This window comes from Notolepis coatsorum (genome assembly GCF_963971535.1).
Source record: "Notolepis coatsorum genome assembly, chromosome: 4".
NCBI lineage: Eukaryota > Metazoa > Chordata > Actinopteri > Aulopiformes > Paralepididae > Notolepis > Notolepis coatsorum.
In genome coordinates this window covers 107,956,572-107,974,769 of record NC_140168.1, presented here as the reverse complement: position 1 = coordinate 107,974,769, position 18,198 = coordinate 107,956,572, and the positions used below count along the sequence as shown (strand labels likewise).

Sequence of the window (18,198 nt, the reverse complement as noted above, 5' to 3'; positions counted from 1 at the left end):
AGTGAGAGTGTTGGACTAGCTAGCCTCAGTGGGAGTGTTGGACTAGCTAGCCTCAGTGAGAGTGTTGGACTAGCTAGCCTCAGTGGGAGTGTTGGACTAGCTAGCCTCAGTGGGAGTGTTGGACTAGCTAGCCTCAGTGAGAGTGTTGGACTAGCTAGCCTCAGTGAGAGTGTTGGACTAGCTAGCCTCAGTGAGAGTGTTGGACTAGCTAGCCTCAGTGAGAGTGTTGGACTAGCTAGCTTCAGTGAGAGTGTTGGACTAGCTAGCCTCAGTGAGAGTGTTGGACTAGCTAGCCTCAGTGAGAGTGTTGGACTAGCTAGCCTCAGTGAGAGTGTTGGACTAGCTAGCCTCTCAGTGAGAGTGTTGGACTAGCTAGCCTCAGTGAGAGTGTTGGACTAGCTAGCCTCAGTGAGAGTGTTGGACTAGCTAGCCTCAGTGAGAGTGTTGGACTAGCCTCAGTGAGAGTGTTGGACTAGCTAGCCTCAGTGAGAGTGTTGGACTAGCCTCTGTGGGAGTGTTGGACTAGCCTCAGTGAGAGTGTTGGACTAGCCTCAGTGGGAGTGTTGGACTAGCTAGCCTCAGTGAGAGTGTTGGGCTAGCTAGCTTCAGTGAGAGTGTTGGACTAGCTAGCCTCAGTGAGAGTGTTGGACTAGCTAGCCTCAGTGAGAGTGTTGGACTAGCTAGCCTCAGTGAGAGTGTTGGACTAGCTAGCCTCAGTGAGAGTGTTGGGCTAGCTAGCCTCAGTGAGAGTGTTGGACTAGCTAGCCTCTGTGGGAGTGTTGGACTAGCTAGCCTCAGTGAGAGTGTTGGGCTAGCTAGCCTCAGTGAGAGTGTTGGACTAGCTAGCCTCAGTGAGAGTGTTGGACTAGCTAGCCTCAGTGAGAGTGTTGGGCTAGCTAGCTTCAGTGAGAGTGTTGGACTAGCTAGCCTCAGTGAGAGTGTTGGACTAGCTAGCCTCAGTGAGAGTGTTGGACTAGCTAGCCTCAGTGAGAGTGTTGGACTAGCTAGCCTCAGTGAGAGTGTTGGGCTAGCTAGCCTCAGTGAGAGTGTTGGACTAGCTAGCCTCTGTGGGAGTGTTGGACTAGCTAGCCTCAGTGAGAGTGTTGGACTAGCCTCAGTGAGAGTGTTGGACTAGCCTCAGTGAGAGTGTTGGACTAGCTAGCCTCAGTGGGAGTGTTTGACTAGCTAGCCTCAGTGAGAGTGTTGGACTAGCCTCAGTGAGAGTGTTGGACTAGCTAGCCTCAGTGGGAGTGTTGGACTAGCTAGCCTCAGTGAGAGTGTTGGACTAGCTAGCCTCAGTGGGAGTGTTGGACTAGCTAGCCTCAGTGAGAGTGTTGGACTAGCCTCAGTGGGAGTGTCAGACTAGCTAGCCTCAGTGGGAGTGTTGGACTAGCTAGCCTCAGTGAGAGTGTTGGACTAGCTAGCCTCAGTGAGATTGTTGGACTAGCTAGCCTCAGTGAGAGTGTCGGACTAGCTAGCCTCAGTGAGAGTGTTGGACTAGCTAGCCTCAGTGAGAGTGTTGGACTAGCTAGCCTCAGTGGGAGTGTTGGATTAGCTAGCCTCAGTGAGAGTGTTGGACTAGCTAGCCTCAGTGAGAGTGTTGGACTAGCTAGCCTCAGTGGGAGTGTTGGACTAGCTAGTCTCAGTGAGAGTGTTGGACTAGCTAGCCTCAGTGAGAGTGTTGGACTAGCTAGCCTCAGTGAGAGTGTTGGACTAGCTAGCCTCAGTGAGAGTGTTGGACTAGCTAGCCTCAGTGGGAGTGTTGGACTAGCTAGTCTCAGTGGGAGTGTTGGACTAGCTAGCCTCAGTGGGAGTGTCGGACTAGCTACAGTAAATGTTGTGGAAGACTCGAGGCCTGTGGTGTTGAGCTCAGTGAAACAAACGGAGAGATCCTCTGAAGATATACATCCGTTTCAGTATTTGTTTTTGTATAAGTGAATGTTCTTAAGAGAAAGAGAGAAATTTAACCTTCCAGTTGCCTCTCCGCTGTCCAGTTCAGACCGCGGAAAGCGCAGCAGGCATTTTGCTCATGCAAAAAAAGAACAAGTCTTTAAATGAGAGATTTGCTTGCCAGTGAAATACCCTTCAGGATTTTTCGTCTTCTTATTATGTAGAAAGGGCATTGTCCCCCCACCCCAAGAAAATGTGCCTGTCCACAAATGTGTGTCTCCTGCCGGGTCTGCCATGGCCTCTTACACATCAATTTGGGGTCCCTGGTCATACAACCATTTGAGAACCACTGTTGTCAGGTGACCAGGTAAAGACTCAGGGAGGTCAGTCAGGTGACCAGGTAAAGTCTCAGGACGCAGGGTCAGTCAGGTGACCAGGTAAAGTCTCAGGGAGGTCAGTCAGGTGACCAGGTAAAGACTCAGGGAGGTCAGTCAGGTGACCAGGTAAAGACTCAGGGAGGTCAGTCAGGTGACCAGGTAAAGACTCAGGGAGGTCAGTCAGGTGACCAGGTAAATACTCAGGGAGGTCAGTCAGGTGACCAGGTAAAGACTCAGGGAGGTCAGTCAGGTGACCAGGTAAAGACTCAGGGAGGTCAGTCAGGTGACCAGGTAAAGACTCAGTGAGTGTTGGACTAGCTAGCCTCAGTGAGAGTGTTGGACTAGCTAGCCTCAGTGAGAGTGTTGGACTAGCTAGCCTCAGTGAGAGTGTTGGACTAGCTAGCCTCAGTGAGAGTGTTGGGCTAGCTAGCTTCAGTGAGAGTGTTGGACTAGCTATCCTCAGTGAGAGTGTTGGACTAGCCTCAGTGAGAGTGTTGGACTAGCTAGCCTCAGTGAGAGTGTTGGACTAGCCTCAGTGAGAGTGTTGGACTAGCCTCAGTGATAGTGTTGGACTAGCTAGCCTCAGTGAGAGTGTTGGACTAGCCTCAGTGAGAGTGTTGGACTAGCTAGCCTCAGTGGGAGTGTTGGACTAGCTAGCCTCAGTGAGAGTGTTGGACTAGCTAGCCTCAGTGAGAGTGTTGGACTAGCTAGCCTCAGTGAGAGTGTTGGACTAGCTAGCCTCAGTGAGAGTGTTGGACTAGCTAGCCTCAGTGATAGTGTTGGACTAGCTAGCCTCAGTGAGAGTGTTGGACTAGCCTCAGTGAGAGTGTTGGACTAGCTAGCCTCAGTGGGAGTGTTGGACTAGCTAGCCTCAGTGAGAGTGTTGGACTAGCTAGCCTCAGTGAGAGTGTTGGACTAGCTAGCCTCAGTGAGAGTGTTGGACTAGCTAGCCTCAGTGAGAGTGTTGGACTAGCTAGCCTCAGTGAGAGTGTTGGACTAGCTAGCCTCAGTGAGAGTGTTGGACTAGCTAGCCTCAGTGAGAGTGTTGGACTAGCTAGCCTCAGTGGGAGTGTTGGACTAGCTAGCCTCAGTGAGAGTGTTGGACTAGCTAGCCTCAGTGAGAGTGTTGGACTAGCTAGCCTCAGTGAGAGTGTTGGACTAGCTAGCCTCAGTGAGAGTGTTGGACTAGCTAGCCTCAGTGAGAGTGTTGGACTAGCTAGCCTCAGTGGGAGTGTCGGACTAGCTAGCCTCAGTGGGAGTGTTGGACTAGCTAGCCTCAGTGAGAGTGTTGGACTAGCTAGCCTCAGTGGGAGTGTTGGACTAGCTAGTCTCAGTGAGAGTGTTGGACTAGCTAGCCTCAGTGAGAGTGTTGGACTAGCTAGCCTCAGTGAGAGTGTTGGACTAGCTAGCCTCAGTGAGAGTGTTGGACTAGCCTCAGTGGGAGTGTTGGACTAGCTAGCCTCAGTGAGAGTGTCGGACTAGCTAGCCTCAGTGAGAGTGTTGGACTAGCTAGTCTCAGTGAGAGTGTTGGACTAGCTAGCCTCAGTGGGAGTGTTGGACTAGCTAGCCTCAGTGAGAGTGTTGGACTAGCTAGCCTCAGTGGGAGTGTTGGACTAGCTAGCCTCAGTGAGAGTGTTGGACTAGCTAGCCTCAGTGAGAGTGTTGGACTAGCTAGTCTCAGTGGGAGTGTTGGACTAGCTAGCCTCAGTGAGAGTGTTGGACTAGCTAGCCTCAGTGGGAGTGTTGGACTAGCTAGCCTCAGTGAGAGTGTCGGACTAGCTAGTCTCAGTGGGAGTGTTGGACTAGCTAGCCTCAGTGAGAGTGTTGGACTAGCTAGCCTCAGTGGGAGTGTTGGACTAGCTAGCCTCAGTGAGAGTGTCGGACTAGCTAGCCTAAGTGAGAGTGTCGGACTAGCTAGTCTCAGTGGGAGTGTTGGACTAGCTAGCCTCAGTGGGAGTGTCGGACTAGCTACAGTAAATGTTGTGGAAGACTCGAGGCCTGTGGTGTTGAGCTCAGTGAAACAAACGGAGAGATCCTCTGAAGATATACATCCATTTCAGTATTTGTTTTTGTATAAGTGAATGTTCTTAAGAGAAAGAGAGAAATTTAACCTTCCAGTTGCCTCTCCGCTGTCCAGTTCAGACCGCGGAAAGCGCAGCAGGCATTTTGCTCATGCAAAAAAAGAACAAGTCTTTAAATGAGAGATTTGCTTGCCAGTGAAATACCCTTCAGGATTTTTCGTCTTCTTATTATGTAGAAAGGGCATTGTCCCCCCACCCCAAGAAAATGTGCCTGTCCACAAATGTGTGTCTCCTGCCGGGTCTGCCATGGCCTCTTACACATCAATTTGGGGTCCCTGGTCATACAACCATTTGAGAACCACTGTTGTCAGGTGACCAGGTAAAGACTCAGGGAGGTCAGTCAGGTGACCAGGTAAAGACTCGGGGAGGTCAGTCAGGTGACCAGGTAAAGACTCAGGGAGGTCAGTCAGGTGACCAGGTAAAGACTCAGGGAGGTCAGTCAGGTGACCAGGTAAAGACTCAGGGAGGTCAGTCAGGTGACCAGGTAAAGACTCAGGGAGGTCAGTCAGGTGACCAGGTAAAGTCTCAGGGAGGTCAGTCAGGTGACCAGGTAAAGACTCAGGGAGGTCAGTCAGGTGACCAGGTAAAGACTCAGGGAGGTCAGTCAGGTGACCAGGTAAAGACTCTGGGAGGTCAGTCAGGTGACCAGGTAAAGACTCTGGGAGGTCAGTCAGGTGACCAGGTAAAGACTCAGGGAGGTCAGTCAGGTGACCAGGTAAAGACTCAGGGAGGTCAGTCAGGTGACCAGGTAAAGACTCAGGGAGGTCAGTCAGGTGACCAGGTAAAGACTCAGGGAGGTCAGTCAGGTGACCAGGTAAAGACTCGGGGACGTGGGGTCAGTCAGGTGACCAGGTAAAGACTCAGGGAGGTCAGTCAGGTGACCAGGTAAAGACTCAGGGAGGTCAGTCAGGTGACCAGGTAAAGACTCAGGGAGGTCAGTCAGGTGACCAGGTAAAGACTCAGGGAGGTCAGTCAGGTGACCAGGTAAAGACTCAGGGAGGTCAGTCAGGTGACCAGGTAAAGACTCGGGACAGTCAGGTGACCACACAGACATCAGGTGACCACGTAAAGACTCGGGGACTCACAGACATCGATGAAGTAGCAGCGATGGGACGGCAAAGTAAAATACAGATCTTTTGAAACCAAAAAACTCCACGTTGTTGTTATGGAGAGGACGAAAGGAAATACAAGAAGGAGGGCCGTGGAGAGACACACAGTGATGCTAGGGAGGTCCAACAGAAACCGGTGGTGGAATGATGAACTGCAGCATAGTAGTAGAAGCACAATCTGCGCGGACAGAAGGGGCAGCGTGATTCTACTAATGCTGCGACAGGAATCCCCGAACAACACTCCGCCTCTATTGTAGTTCTTCTGTTTTTGTTTTAGTTTGTTGTCAAAATGACAAATTTGAAATCCAGAACGTCTGTATTCGTAGGTGTTATCCTTTACGCCCTCCAGACGAATCAGTTTGTAAAAACGAGAATTAACCGCTGTGTCTCAACGCTAGTAACGAGAATGGGTTCTCCGTCTCCTACTCTGTGGTTTCATACAGAACTGCTCCGTTGAGAAACCTGCAACGTATATCGTGCCAGTTAGGACACCTTGTGTATACTGCAAAGAAAACATTCTGTGCCCAGAAAGTCAGTCTCCAATGGAGTGGAGCAGGTCCATTGGCCATATTCACACGGCGGCCATTTTGCTTGGGATTTCTTTGCTTGAGCATGACATAAGAGAAAAATGGCCACAAATCAAATCAGTCTTGGCTCTCTGGTTTCTGGCTTTAAGAGAGAATAACTAATGTTATTTTATATGTTATATACTTGTTATTTTATATGTTATATACTAGTTGAGATGTCCTTCTGGTAGACCAAGCAACATAATAATAATTTCTTCCATTTATATAGTGCCTTTCAGAAAACCCAAGACGCTTAACATGAAAATTAACATGGCTAATTGTTTAAGTCCTTTGTTGTGTGATGTGTAAAATGTGTTTATTTGCGCTTTATGGCAAAGTGGATCTTTATGTGTACAAATATAAGAGTCTACAGTATAGAGCATATTGAATAGTTTCTCAAAGAGAACATATCATTTTGAAACCATGCGATTAGCAGCTGGACTGACGAGAACAAAACGAAGTTCTGATGTTTTACGGAAGAACCCACAAGAGTAGAGTGAAGTTGTCTGGATTTCTGTTCACGTTTGTGGATGATAAGGTAGATAAATAGCTATCCCCTTTCATTCACAATTAGAATTATGTCAATTCCAATTCATCCTTTGAACCGTAGTCAATCTCTAGTCTCTCCTGACCTAATATCGTTAGATGTATAGGCTTTAACTATAATAATTTTAAATAAATACAAAAATAAAAATAATCATGTTTCCATTTCTGTCCTAAGAAAAGTCAGAATTCAAACTAAATTTGACGTGTTGGAGGCACGGAGTGTTTGGAATGTAACATGGAAGAGTGAATTCTCTACTCGTCTCTCACAAAAGGACCACTTTGGACAGAATACTTGCACAACAGATTATACCTGCGGTTTCTAGGGAGAGAGGAGAAAGAAAGAAGATACAGACAATAGTTGAGATATAATACCAGTGGCTCGCAGGGAGAGACGGGGGTGAAGAGGAGACAGGGTCAGAAGACGAGACAGTGTTAACAAAAAGACAAAAGTGGATAAAGAAAAAACCCTACGCAGTGCAATTTGACATTGGGAAGGAAGATGTTCGTAAAAAACTGAAATCTCAAGTTGAAACGATTAAAAGTCATTAATCCGAGGTTACAACTGAATAGATTAATGATAATTTGTGTGTTCTAAAGAAAACAATGTGAAGAGAATATGTAATGTCTCTTTCAGGTGCACATCTTCTTCTCTTCTTTATCTTTTTGGAAGGTTCTCTCACGATTCTATCTTAGAATTCTCCGTAGCTTTAAATTACCATTAATCGTTGTTACATGATCATCAGCATGGTGTGGTACTCTACTGTATGTAAATCTACATGACGTACAACTGAAAGGGTTAAATAGACTACTGCAGAAGACACCCTGGCTAGATTACAACATACTCATAGGTATCGTCTGAAAGATGGCACCGTGCTTAACCCTTTCACTACCACACGGTTAACCCTTTCACTACCACACTACAGACGGTTAACCTTTCACTACCACACTACAGACGGTTAACCTTTCACTACCACACTACAGACGGTTAACCTTTCACTACCACACTACAGACGGTTAACCTTTCACTACCACACTACAGACGGTTAAATGTCTGGTAGTGCTAGTGAAAGGGTTAACCTTCTGTAGTGTGGTTGTGAAAGGGTTAACCTCCTGTTTTGTCGCAGTGAAAGGGTTAACCCTTTGGTAGTGAAAGGGTTAACAGGAAGAAGGAGCACACGTGTTGATGTGAATATGTCGAGGGGTAAGAATGAAAGGGGGGGATATAAATAAAGGTGGAGTCGTGTTATGCTATGGAGCGTGAATCAGGGGCCTGGGGGGGGGGGGGTAACGTGTGGGTGGGGGGGCGTCGTCGGGGCGACGGGGGTCTTACCATTCTGGAGCTTCTCCTTGCCGCCTGACAGCACTCCGCTGGGTAGCATGCCCGTCGGGGTTAACCCCTTCAGCGTCAGGACGCTCTCGCTCTCCTCTCTGGGAGAGGCACAAGACAGAGACACAGACGGACACAAGACAGAGACACACCGTGGACCTTAGGCGAGGGACACAGAACATTTTGATACACAGAATTATTAGTGTCCAATCATTATGAAGATACACATGCAAATCACCTCAAGATATTCTCTCCAAAAAGCGGTATTCTATACCGATACCGAACGTGAAAAAGGGTGGTGGTGGTGTTGAAAATCGAATTGGGACCTTGGAATCGAAAGTCAAATGGAATGGTGTGGTGTGGAATGGAATCCCTTGTACCTTTGAAGCCCCCCTGGGTGTTTCTAAAACCCAGATACTGGCCCCACACGCTGCATGAGGACATCAGAACAATGTTCACAGTATGTGATGTTTCTTATCTACTAAGAAAATGTGATGGGAGAATGTATTTACCATTTAACTGAAGAGATGACATACAACTCCTCTTTCACAGACACGGATTAGACTTTGCTAGACTTGAGATTTTACCTTCATGTGAGATCTGCACTGAAAGCATCTCTTTAGATGGACATCTGCACTGAAAGCATCTCTTTAGATGGAGATCTGCACTGAAAGCATCTCTTTAGATGGACATCTGCACTGAAAGCATCTCTTTAGATGGAGATCTGCACTGAAAGCATCTCTTTAGATGGACATCTGCACTGAAAGCATCTCTTTAGATGGACATCTGCACTGAAAGCATCTCTTTAGATGGACATCTGCACTGAAAGCATCTCTTTAGATGGACATCTGCACTGAAAGCATCTCTTTAGATGGACATCTGCACTGAAAGCATCTCTTTAGATGGACATCTGCACTGAAAGCATCTCTTTAGATGGAGATCTGCACTGAAGGCAACTCTTTAATCCTATCTAAACTTTTTAATAGGCCTAGGATTAATCCATATCCATGCATCAAGTCCCATGCTTTGGTGAGCAGAACAATAATATGTTGGGGTGCAGGTGCACCTCTTTTCCACAATCATATTTTTCAAAGTTGGTTTACCTGAGTACAGAGAACACCGTGGCCATCTTGTTTACCTGAGTACAGAGAACACCGTGGCCATCTTGTTTACCTGAGTACAGAGAACACCGTGGCCATCTTGTTTACCTGAGTACAGAGAACACCGTGGCCATCTTGTTTACCTGAGTACAGAGAACACCCTCCATCTTGTTTACCTGAGTACAGAGAACACCGTGGCCATCTTGTTTACCTGAGTACAGAGAACACCGTGGCCATCTTGTTTACCTGAGTACAGAGAACACCCTCCATCTTGTTTACCTGAGTACAGAGAACACCCTGGCCATCTTGCCGATGGCACGGATCTTGTTGCGGATGACCTCTTTACGAGCAGAGGCTGTAGCACCTAAAAGGGTCAGAGGTCAAATTGCAATCATACACATTGCACACACTACATATCAGGCTACGGCATTGCTGACCGTATCAAACAATGTAAACTAGTCTGCATAGTGTGTGCGTGTGTGCATGTGTATGTGTGCGTGTGTGTGCGCGTGCAACGTAAGTGCCTCATAAGACTATTGACGGGGTAAAACTTCACATCACGTCAAAAAAACACAATGCAGTTATTGAAGCCGGAAGATCAAAACAAACGCTCTGCAATCCAACCACACGTCACTGCAACCAGCATTCACTGCATTCCCGTTGGCCGCCATGGCACTTCCTGTTGGCCGTCATGGCACTTCCTGTTTACCTTTGTTTTGCTAGCTAACTTATATTAACTCACCGTTACGCAGTCTTCGGTTCCTGATGGTTTAAAGTCCTGTATGCTGTCGGTATATATTGCCCCAACTAGTACCAAAAACTACAGTTTTAATTAAAGGGGTCTTTCTTATCGCATAATCTGTGATAATTAGCTATTTTAGTGCAATATTTTACTGCAAATGTTTTTTTGTTTACTACAAGTCCAGTTGAGCGACATCCCTTAAATGCGTGAAGAATCCCCCCCCATTAGTCCTACATCTTGGTAATGGAGACTCGGACAGGATTCTTTCCTGGGTTGGAAGAGGAAACTCGCTGTGTGAAAGACTTCCTGTGCAGGACACTGGGGCTGCAGGAGGGAGTGGGCTCGGAACATGGCAGGGAGAGGAGTGTGATGTGGACATGGAGCGAGAGCATGGTGACATGTGAGGAGGAGGAGGAGGAGGAGGAGGAGGAGGAGGAGGAGGAGGAGAGCATGGTGACATGTGAGGAGGAGGAGGAGGAGGAGGAGGAGGAGGAGGAGGAGAGCATGGTGACATGTGAGGAGGAGGAGGAGGAGGAGGAGGAGGAGGAGGAGGAGGAGGAGGAGGAGGAGGAGGAGGAGGAGGAGGAGAGCATGGTGACATGTGAGGAGGAGGAGATAATGGTGGTGTGTGTGGTGTCCAGCCGGTTGACCGGTCCTCCTCCCACCATTCCCTTAAGAGGAATCACATTGATTGATTGATTGAAAACTTTATTAACAGATTGCAGAATGGGTACATACACAGTACGGCTCAATACAAACAACTGCTAAGGGGATGCAGACCAGAAAAAGACGTTCGTCTTGTTTACATCAGGCTCCTCCATTTTCAATTCATCAAGCCGGGGCTATATCTTCAAAAAAGGGGAACATTCCATGTTATTTCCAATGGCAGTTCAATCAATAATGTGTGAACATGAGCTACTCTCTCCCAAAGCCAGAGACCAGAGAAGTAAGAATCTAACGTGTGATGTCATGGGTAGAGCGTCTGGGGCGGCTCCGTTGGCAATGAATGGGAGATTTTGTGAACCCACAGAAGGTTGGTTTTATCTTTTATATCTAAATGAGTAAAGTTTTCAGTTCTGAAACAGAACATGTACCTATGAACTCAGAACCTTCCCCTGGGTTCCTCTCAGAGTCATCTATAACATCATGAACTCAGAACCTTCCCCTGGGTTCCTCTCAGAGTCATCTATAACATCATGAACTCAGAACCTTCCCCTGGGTTCCTCTCATCTATAACATCATGAACTCAGAACCTTCCCCTGGGTTCCTCTCATCTATAACATCATGAACTCAGAACCTTCCCCTGGGTTCCTCTCATCTATAACATCATGAACTGAGAACCTTCCCCTGGGTTCCTCTCATCTATAACATCATGAACTCAGAACATTCCCCTGGGTTCCTCTCATCTATAACATCATGAACTCAGAACCTTCCCCTGGGTTCCTCTCATCTATAACATCATGAACTCAGAACCTTCCCCTGGGTTCCTCTCATCTATAACATCATGAACTCAGAACCTTCCCCTGGGTTCCTCTCATCTATAACATCATGAACTCAGAACCTTCCCCTGGGTTCCTCTCATCTATAACATCATGAACTCAGAACCTTCTCCTGGGTTCCTCTCATCTATAACATCATGAACTCAGAACCTTCCCCTGGGTTCCTCTCATCTATAACATCATGAACTCAGAACCTTCCCCTGGGTTCCTCTCATCTATAACATCATGAACTCCGAACCTTCCCCTGGGTTCCTCTCATCTATAACATCATGAACTCAGAACCTTCCCCTGGGTTCCTCTCATCTATAACATCATGAACTCAGAACATTCCCCTGGGTTCCTCTCATCTATAACATCATGAACTCAGAACCTTCCCCTGGGTTCCTCTCATCTATAACATCATGAACTCAGAACCTTCCCCTGGGTTCCTCTCATCTATAACATCATGAACTCAGAACCTTCCCCTGGGTTCCTCTCATCTATAACATCATGAACTCAGAACCTTCCCCTGGGTTCCTCTCATCTATAACATCATGAACTCAGAACCTTCCCCTGGGTTCCTCTCATCTATAACATCATGAACTGAGAACATTCCCCTGGGTTCCTCTCATCTATAACATCATGAACTCAGAACCTTCCCCTGGGTTCCTCTCATCTATAACATCATGAACTCAGAACCTTCCCCTGGGTTCCTCTCATCTATAACATCATGAACTCAGAACCTTCCCCTGGGTTCCTCTCATCTATAACAGGGGTTCCCAAACTTTTCAGGCCGCAACCCCCACTATTATAGCAGGTATTTTTATATGATTTTTTTTTTTAATAAATGGAAATGTATGGTTGAAACATGCAAATGTTCAAACGCACACACACTAATAAGCATTGGAGGCTTTTAACCAGGGCCGGACTGTGGAAATCATTCAGGCCAGGAAATATAGTGCAAAATATAGCCCCAGTCAGGCCACTTTTTAAGCAGGGGGTCTGGGGGTCCCCCACCAGGAAATCTTTTGTTACAAAGACTTCATTTCCTGCATTCTGGTGCAGGGATTTTTTTATATGTACCCTTTAAATGCCAGTGTTTGTGATGGCATCACAAATTATTGTTAAAAAACAGGCTAGCATATGTATGATTAGCAACAACACTGATTTTTATGGATTTCCAGTTTTTTTGTAATTGATAAAAAATACAATCTTTTATTCAACTTCAGCCCTGACCATAACACCACATATTCATTTTATAATTCTAACCCTTTAAATGCCAGTGTGTGTGATGGCATATATTTGCAATATATCAAATGCAAAGTAGATTTTTCTGGGGGGGATTATTACAGGCTAGCATGTGTCAATGATTAGCAGTTTTTTGTAAGGGTCCCGCCTCCACCAATCACATGCGGCTCCCTTTGTGTGTGTGTGAGAGCAAGAGAGAGAGAGAGAGATAGTTCTCCAACTTGTGTGAGTTGCAGTGATCTCCTGGTTGTTCCCCATCTAGGTTATCTAACTATTGCGCTGGTGCAACTAGAAACACTGGCCTGGCCTGCTTCTAAGTTCAGTGGCCTGACTGCAGAGGCGGCTCGCGACCCACCTGGGGGACCCCGACTTTGGGAACCCCTGATCTATAACATCATGAATTCAGAACATTCCCCATGGTTCCTCTCATCTATAACATCTTTCCCAAATCATTGTCTATAGCAGGGGTTCCCAAAGTGGGGGTCGCCAGATGATTAAAAAAATATATATATATTTAAAAAAAGAAAAAAAAATATTATGCAGTCAGGCCACTGAACTTAGAAGCAGGCCAGTGTTTCTAGTTGCAGCAGCGCAATAGTTAGATAACCTAGGTGGGGAACAACCAGGAGATCACTGCAACTCACACAAGTTGGAGAACTATCTCTCTCTCTCTCTCTTGCTCTCACACACACACAGATGTGATTGGTGGAGGCGGGACCCTTACAAAAAACTGTTGTTGCTAATCATTGACACATGCTAGCCTGTAATAATCCCCCCCAGAAAGATCTACTTTGCATTTGATATATTGCAAATATATGGCATCACACACACTGGCATTTAAAGGGTTAGAATTATAAAATGAATATGTGGTGTTATGATCAGGGCTGAAGTTGAATAAAAGATTGTATTTTTTTCAATCTGAGTTTACAAAAAAACAGAAAATCAGTGTTGTTGCTAATAATACATGCTAGCCTGTTTTTTAACAATCATTTGTGATGCCACTGGCATTTAAAGGGTACAAATAAAAAAAGTCCTGCTCCAGAATGCAGGAAATGAAGTCTTTGTAACAAGAAATGTCCTGGTGGGGGACCCCCAGACCCCCTGCTTAAAAAGTGGCCTGACTGGGGCTATATTTTGCACTATATTTCCTGGCCTGAATGATTTCCCCAGTCCGGCCCTGGTTAAAAGCCTCCAATGCTTATTAGTGTGTGTGCGTTTGAACGTTTGCATGTTTCAACCATACATTTCCATTTATATAAAAAAATTAAATGTAATTCGATTTTTTTTACCTCCTATAATAGTGGGGGTCGCGGCTCTCTGACACCGTTATTTGGGGGTCGCGGCCTGAAAAGTTTGGGAACCCCTGGTCTATAGAACAGCTTCAGACTTCATACTTAACACTTTGAGAGCCCATATTCATATTTCATCAACCGAGTCTACCGTTGGGAAACCAGCCCCATCAGGAGCTCAGATGTGAAAAAAGCGCCCCCTATCGTCTCCCAGGTGGTAATGCACCCTTTTGGAATGGACTCAATGAAAATGGATGAGAAAAGAATAATCCGGAATCCACATTTTACTTCTCACGCATGTAACCGGAGATGATCCCAGACTAGTCATTGTGGACCATCAGAACAGCGTTGAATATGCGTTTACAGTATGTAGCGTTGGATCAATAAAAGCGATCGATTTTTGGAATGGCGATCAGGAATTGGAATAATCTTTTTGGATAACATCTGATCTCAGGTAAGGAATCTATTTTACCAGTCTTAGGATAATCAGACCTGTTTTCACGGAGATATAAGCTTTTCCCCTATGTGTGATGTGGCTGTTTGGCTGTGCGAGCGATCAGGAAATATATCAGATCAGATATCAGATCGCCTATATAGCGTGCATACGTACACATATACTATCGATAATCTAGCGTTTATTTGAAAACGATTCATAAATAGGCCGAAAAATGAGAACGTTTTTGTGTATTCTAGAATATTCCGTTTATTATGGAATATTTTAATTTTCCTTGAAAACAAGGGCTTTTCAAGATGCTATAAAACGAGAATGAACCGATAAAAAAACAATCCGCTTCAACAATGTTGACTGGAAAATGAGTCATTGATAAGCGACGGGCAGATTAGACACATAGCCATAATTTTAAACATAGATTAGGCGATATTAACGTTAACATTGGAGTGGATGGTGGGCATTCAAGCACTAAATCGTGCGCCCCCTGCTGGGCACTGAAAGTGTTAATGATGTCACAAGTCTAGAGTTTTAGCAGTTTTTGGATTTGGGAGAGAGTTGGTCATTTTCACTCATATGTTTGTACCGTCTTAGACCAGAGGAATAATATGCATCATATCCGAAGATTGGGCATAGTTCACCTTTAACACATTAACTGCCACGCTTATATCCATCAATGTATGATCACTGCCACCAGTCTAAGCCTATGGAGATGTTTACCTTCTTTGCAGGGCTATAACTTTTTAAATTGTATTGCTAAATTGACATTACTATGGCCCATTCAACATCGATTATCTATCGTTCAGGATGTAGGAACGTTTTACTTTTTCATTCATAGATTCATACAAAAATACCGTCTAGAATATAAATATGTTTCCTAGAACGTGAGCTATAGGCATAAACGCATATATAGATTATCAACTGCCGTTTGTTGGCGATACACGCTATATTAAAAATGTCAACTGTACATGATCCTAAACGTTATGACTTATCATGCGCGGATGAACGGGGGGGGGGGGGGGCGTTTATAATTCCGTGATCGTCAGTAAATGCTTTATGTAGTATGGGTGATATATTGATCAGAGCAGTTTGCATTAATAATAATAAACAAACGCGCTGAAAATGACGTCAGTGTCCTCTTACCGTTCGCCGATGAGACTGGAGGAAAAAGATCCCACTTATTTGACGGCGATCTCCTAGATCCATTTCCGGTTTGTATAATCATAATAAACGCCCAAATCATATCGATTATTGCGTTATGGCAGCGATCGCTACACACGGACGTGTGTCTAGAGTCCCGCAACAATATGTGAGTGCATTTGCCAGATGCACCGAGATCGACTCGATCCATTTCCGGTTGTAACTCGCCGATCATCCACCAGGCGGCAGTATTGAAGCGTTGCAGAGTTGTGCAGGCTCCCACTGTATCAGACCAGGCTCCGTGAGGGAATAATGAATACCATGGCGAAAAAATTAAATATGATCTCAATAACGTCGTACGCCGTGGAATGGCAGAATTAGCATGACCTTGAATCACGTTGTACGACGTTTTTGGCGCAGGATGTGTTAAGAGAAGGTTCTGATATCAATTATGTATTTGACCCGGTCAGTTGTGGCTTCAGCAAGTGTAAGATACACAGAGTGAGACACAGATATAATTACAACCCTTTGGACTACTGGTTTGGGCTGTTTTGGTACCGTTACTTTGTATTAGTTCGCTAGGTGATCATTCGGGTATTGAACTCACAACGCATTTCAATCAGATAAAAATGGATGTATTTAAAGGTCTATGTATGCCTACAGAGGTCTCCGCTCTCATCATGACGTCAACACATCTCCAATCCCTATTTGGAGGGTCTGTCGTCGGGGTATTTCCTACGGACATGTAAAATCTGACCTTGGCTGAAGCAGGAAGAGGTCAGAGTAACATGACTAAGACTGTAGTATTACTACTTAAATGGACCATAAATCAAGGTGCCTTTTTCCCATATTCTTACTGAAAACAATCGGTCGTTGTGTGTTCTGCCAAGTCACCACCGCCATTGGTTTCTAGTGTATCTGAACATGTGTCTTAAAACACAATGAAAGGGTGGGAAACAGGAGTAACTGTAAAACTGATTAAGAAAAAAGAAGGGTGCCTTGTCAAAAAGACCGGCACGGTCCTTTAACTTTTACCAATAGCCACAATTAGTACACACACTTAGTACACACGTTAGAAGGGGGGGGGGGGGGGGGGGGGGGGGGGGCTTTGAAAACTGACAGTTAGTCGACAGATTTCCAAAGGGAAGAGGACAAGCACTGCAGGGCAGGAAGGAGTGGACAGTGACACGGCACACGTCAGGCAGCGCCTGGTGGGTTATATTATACCTTTCTTGGGGGGATATATTAGCTGTCCTGCTCAAGATACAACATCCCAGAAGAGAAGAAGAGACAAGAGAGATCAGTGGACGGGCGTAGAAGAAGAATGACAATGGAGGCGCGTGGTGGAAAAGAGGAGGGAGACACAGAGAGAGAGAGAGAGAGAGAGGGTGAGAAAAAGAAAAAAGGAAGCACAATGGAGAAACAGTCAAAAAAGTAAAGTAAAGCAAATGTGATCAAGAAAAGAATAGAAAAGGAACAAAAAAAGAGACATTAGATGCGGCGACCGAGATAGACGATATCACAGCATATGAGATGAGAGAGACAGAGAAAGAGAGTGAGCGAAAGAGATAGAGAGAAAGAGAGAAAGGGAGAGTAAGATAAATAGAGAGAGAGAGAAACAGAGAGGATCAGATGGGGTGGTGAGCATGAGACAGAAAAGGCATAATGTGTGAAACAGCGAGTGAAGCATCAACACAGTGGTCATCTACCCTGTGGTTCTCAATGGTGAACTTTGACACCAAAGAATGACTTCAAATTCACACCGTTTAGGCTATTTCAATATTTGACTATTAAGACTTCAAAAGAATCATTATTTTACAAAAGACAAAAGCATCTTTACCAAAAGATTAGAAATAGGATCATCGTGTATCTGTCTCGTCTGTCTCAAAGTCACTTCCTGACGTTAATAAAGAGGGCGTGAAAAATTATTATCAGAGATTATGAGAGAAATGGATGAAAAAGCAAAAAGGGCAGAACACAATTCAACACAGTGGATATTAACTCAATATAAAAAGGCTTGAGGATGAAAGAAAGTAAGAATGGGGATATGAGAGAGAGAGAGATAGAGAGAGACAGAGAGGGGGGAGCAAGGAATTATGAAAAATAAACAATGAATAATTAACTTGGTGCTGTGGAAAGGAGGGAGAGAGTGGACATGATGAGAAGCTAAGGATTTCAGATGATACAATGTTAAGGTTCGTTCATCTTTTAATTTACAATTTGGCCTTTAAGGTATAGAACGCCCCCCCCCCCCGTTTTAATTGATCGGAGTATAATTCTATAATATATTATTTTCAACCTAGTCCTTATTGTCCCAATAACTATTCCATTAAAATGGTAAATGGTATTTGGTGCATTTATATAGCAGCTTTTATCCAACGCGTCTTACAACTTTGTTCCTCACATTCACCCACTCACTCACACATTCTCACACAGCCCAATCGCCACCACCGGGCAGTAGAGATCTCCATATATATGACATCCAGAAAAGTTAATGACCAATTGATTATTGTGAGTTTTTCCAGGTTGAACATAAGATATAAAGGTCTCCGTTTTATATGAGACACGGAAGGGGGAACCCAATTGACCTAGCTCAAGCCCCGCCCTCTTTTCTTGATCCTCCAATCACAGCTGCCGCTTCCCTCCGACAAACATTAGAGGATCAATAAAAGAGGGCGGGGCTTGAGATCGGCCAATAGACAGGATCCGTCTCTTCTGTGATCCCATGTCTATTGTTCCCTTTTGTAAATAAAACACACATTCAGGCGTCATTTCTGCCTGCTGTGATTCGATACCGACGGCATCCAAATGGCCGACAGCGCGGCTCGTCAACAACAGAGACCCGCGTCCCTCTCCC

At 45.4% G+C, this 18,198-nt stretch overlaps 1 protein-coding gene across 1 annotated transcript in view; it reads right to left on the bottom strand.

Moving 5' to 3' along the window:
* The window catches only part of LOC311227833 (protein phosphatase 3 catalytic subunit alpha-like), a 399,712-nt gene that overhangs the window by 12,360 nt on the left and 369,154 nt on the right, over positions 1-18,198 (bottom strand). The window contains 3 exon segments of the mRNA XM_084313666.1: positions 7,900-7,997; positions 9,276-9,362; positions 9,364-9,417. Coding sequence (XP_084169792.1) covers positions 7,900-7,997; positions 9,276-9,362; positions 9,364-9,417 — 239 coding nt within the window.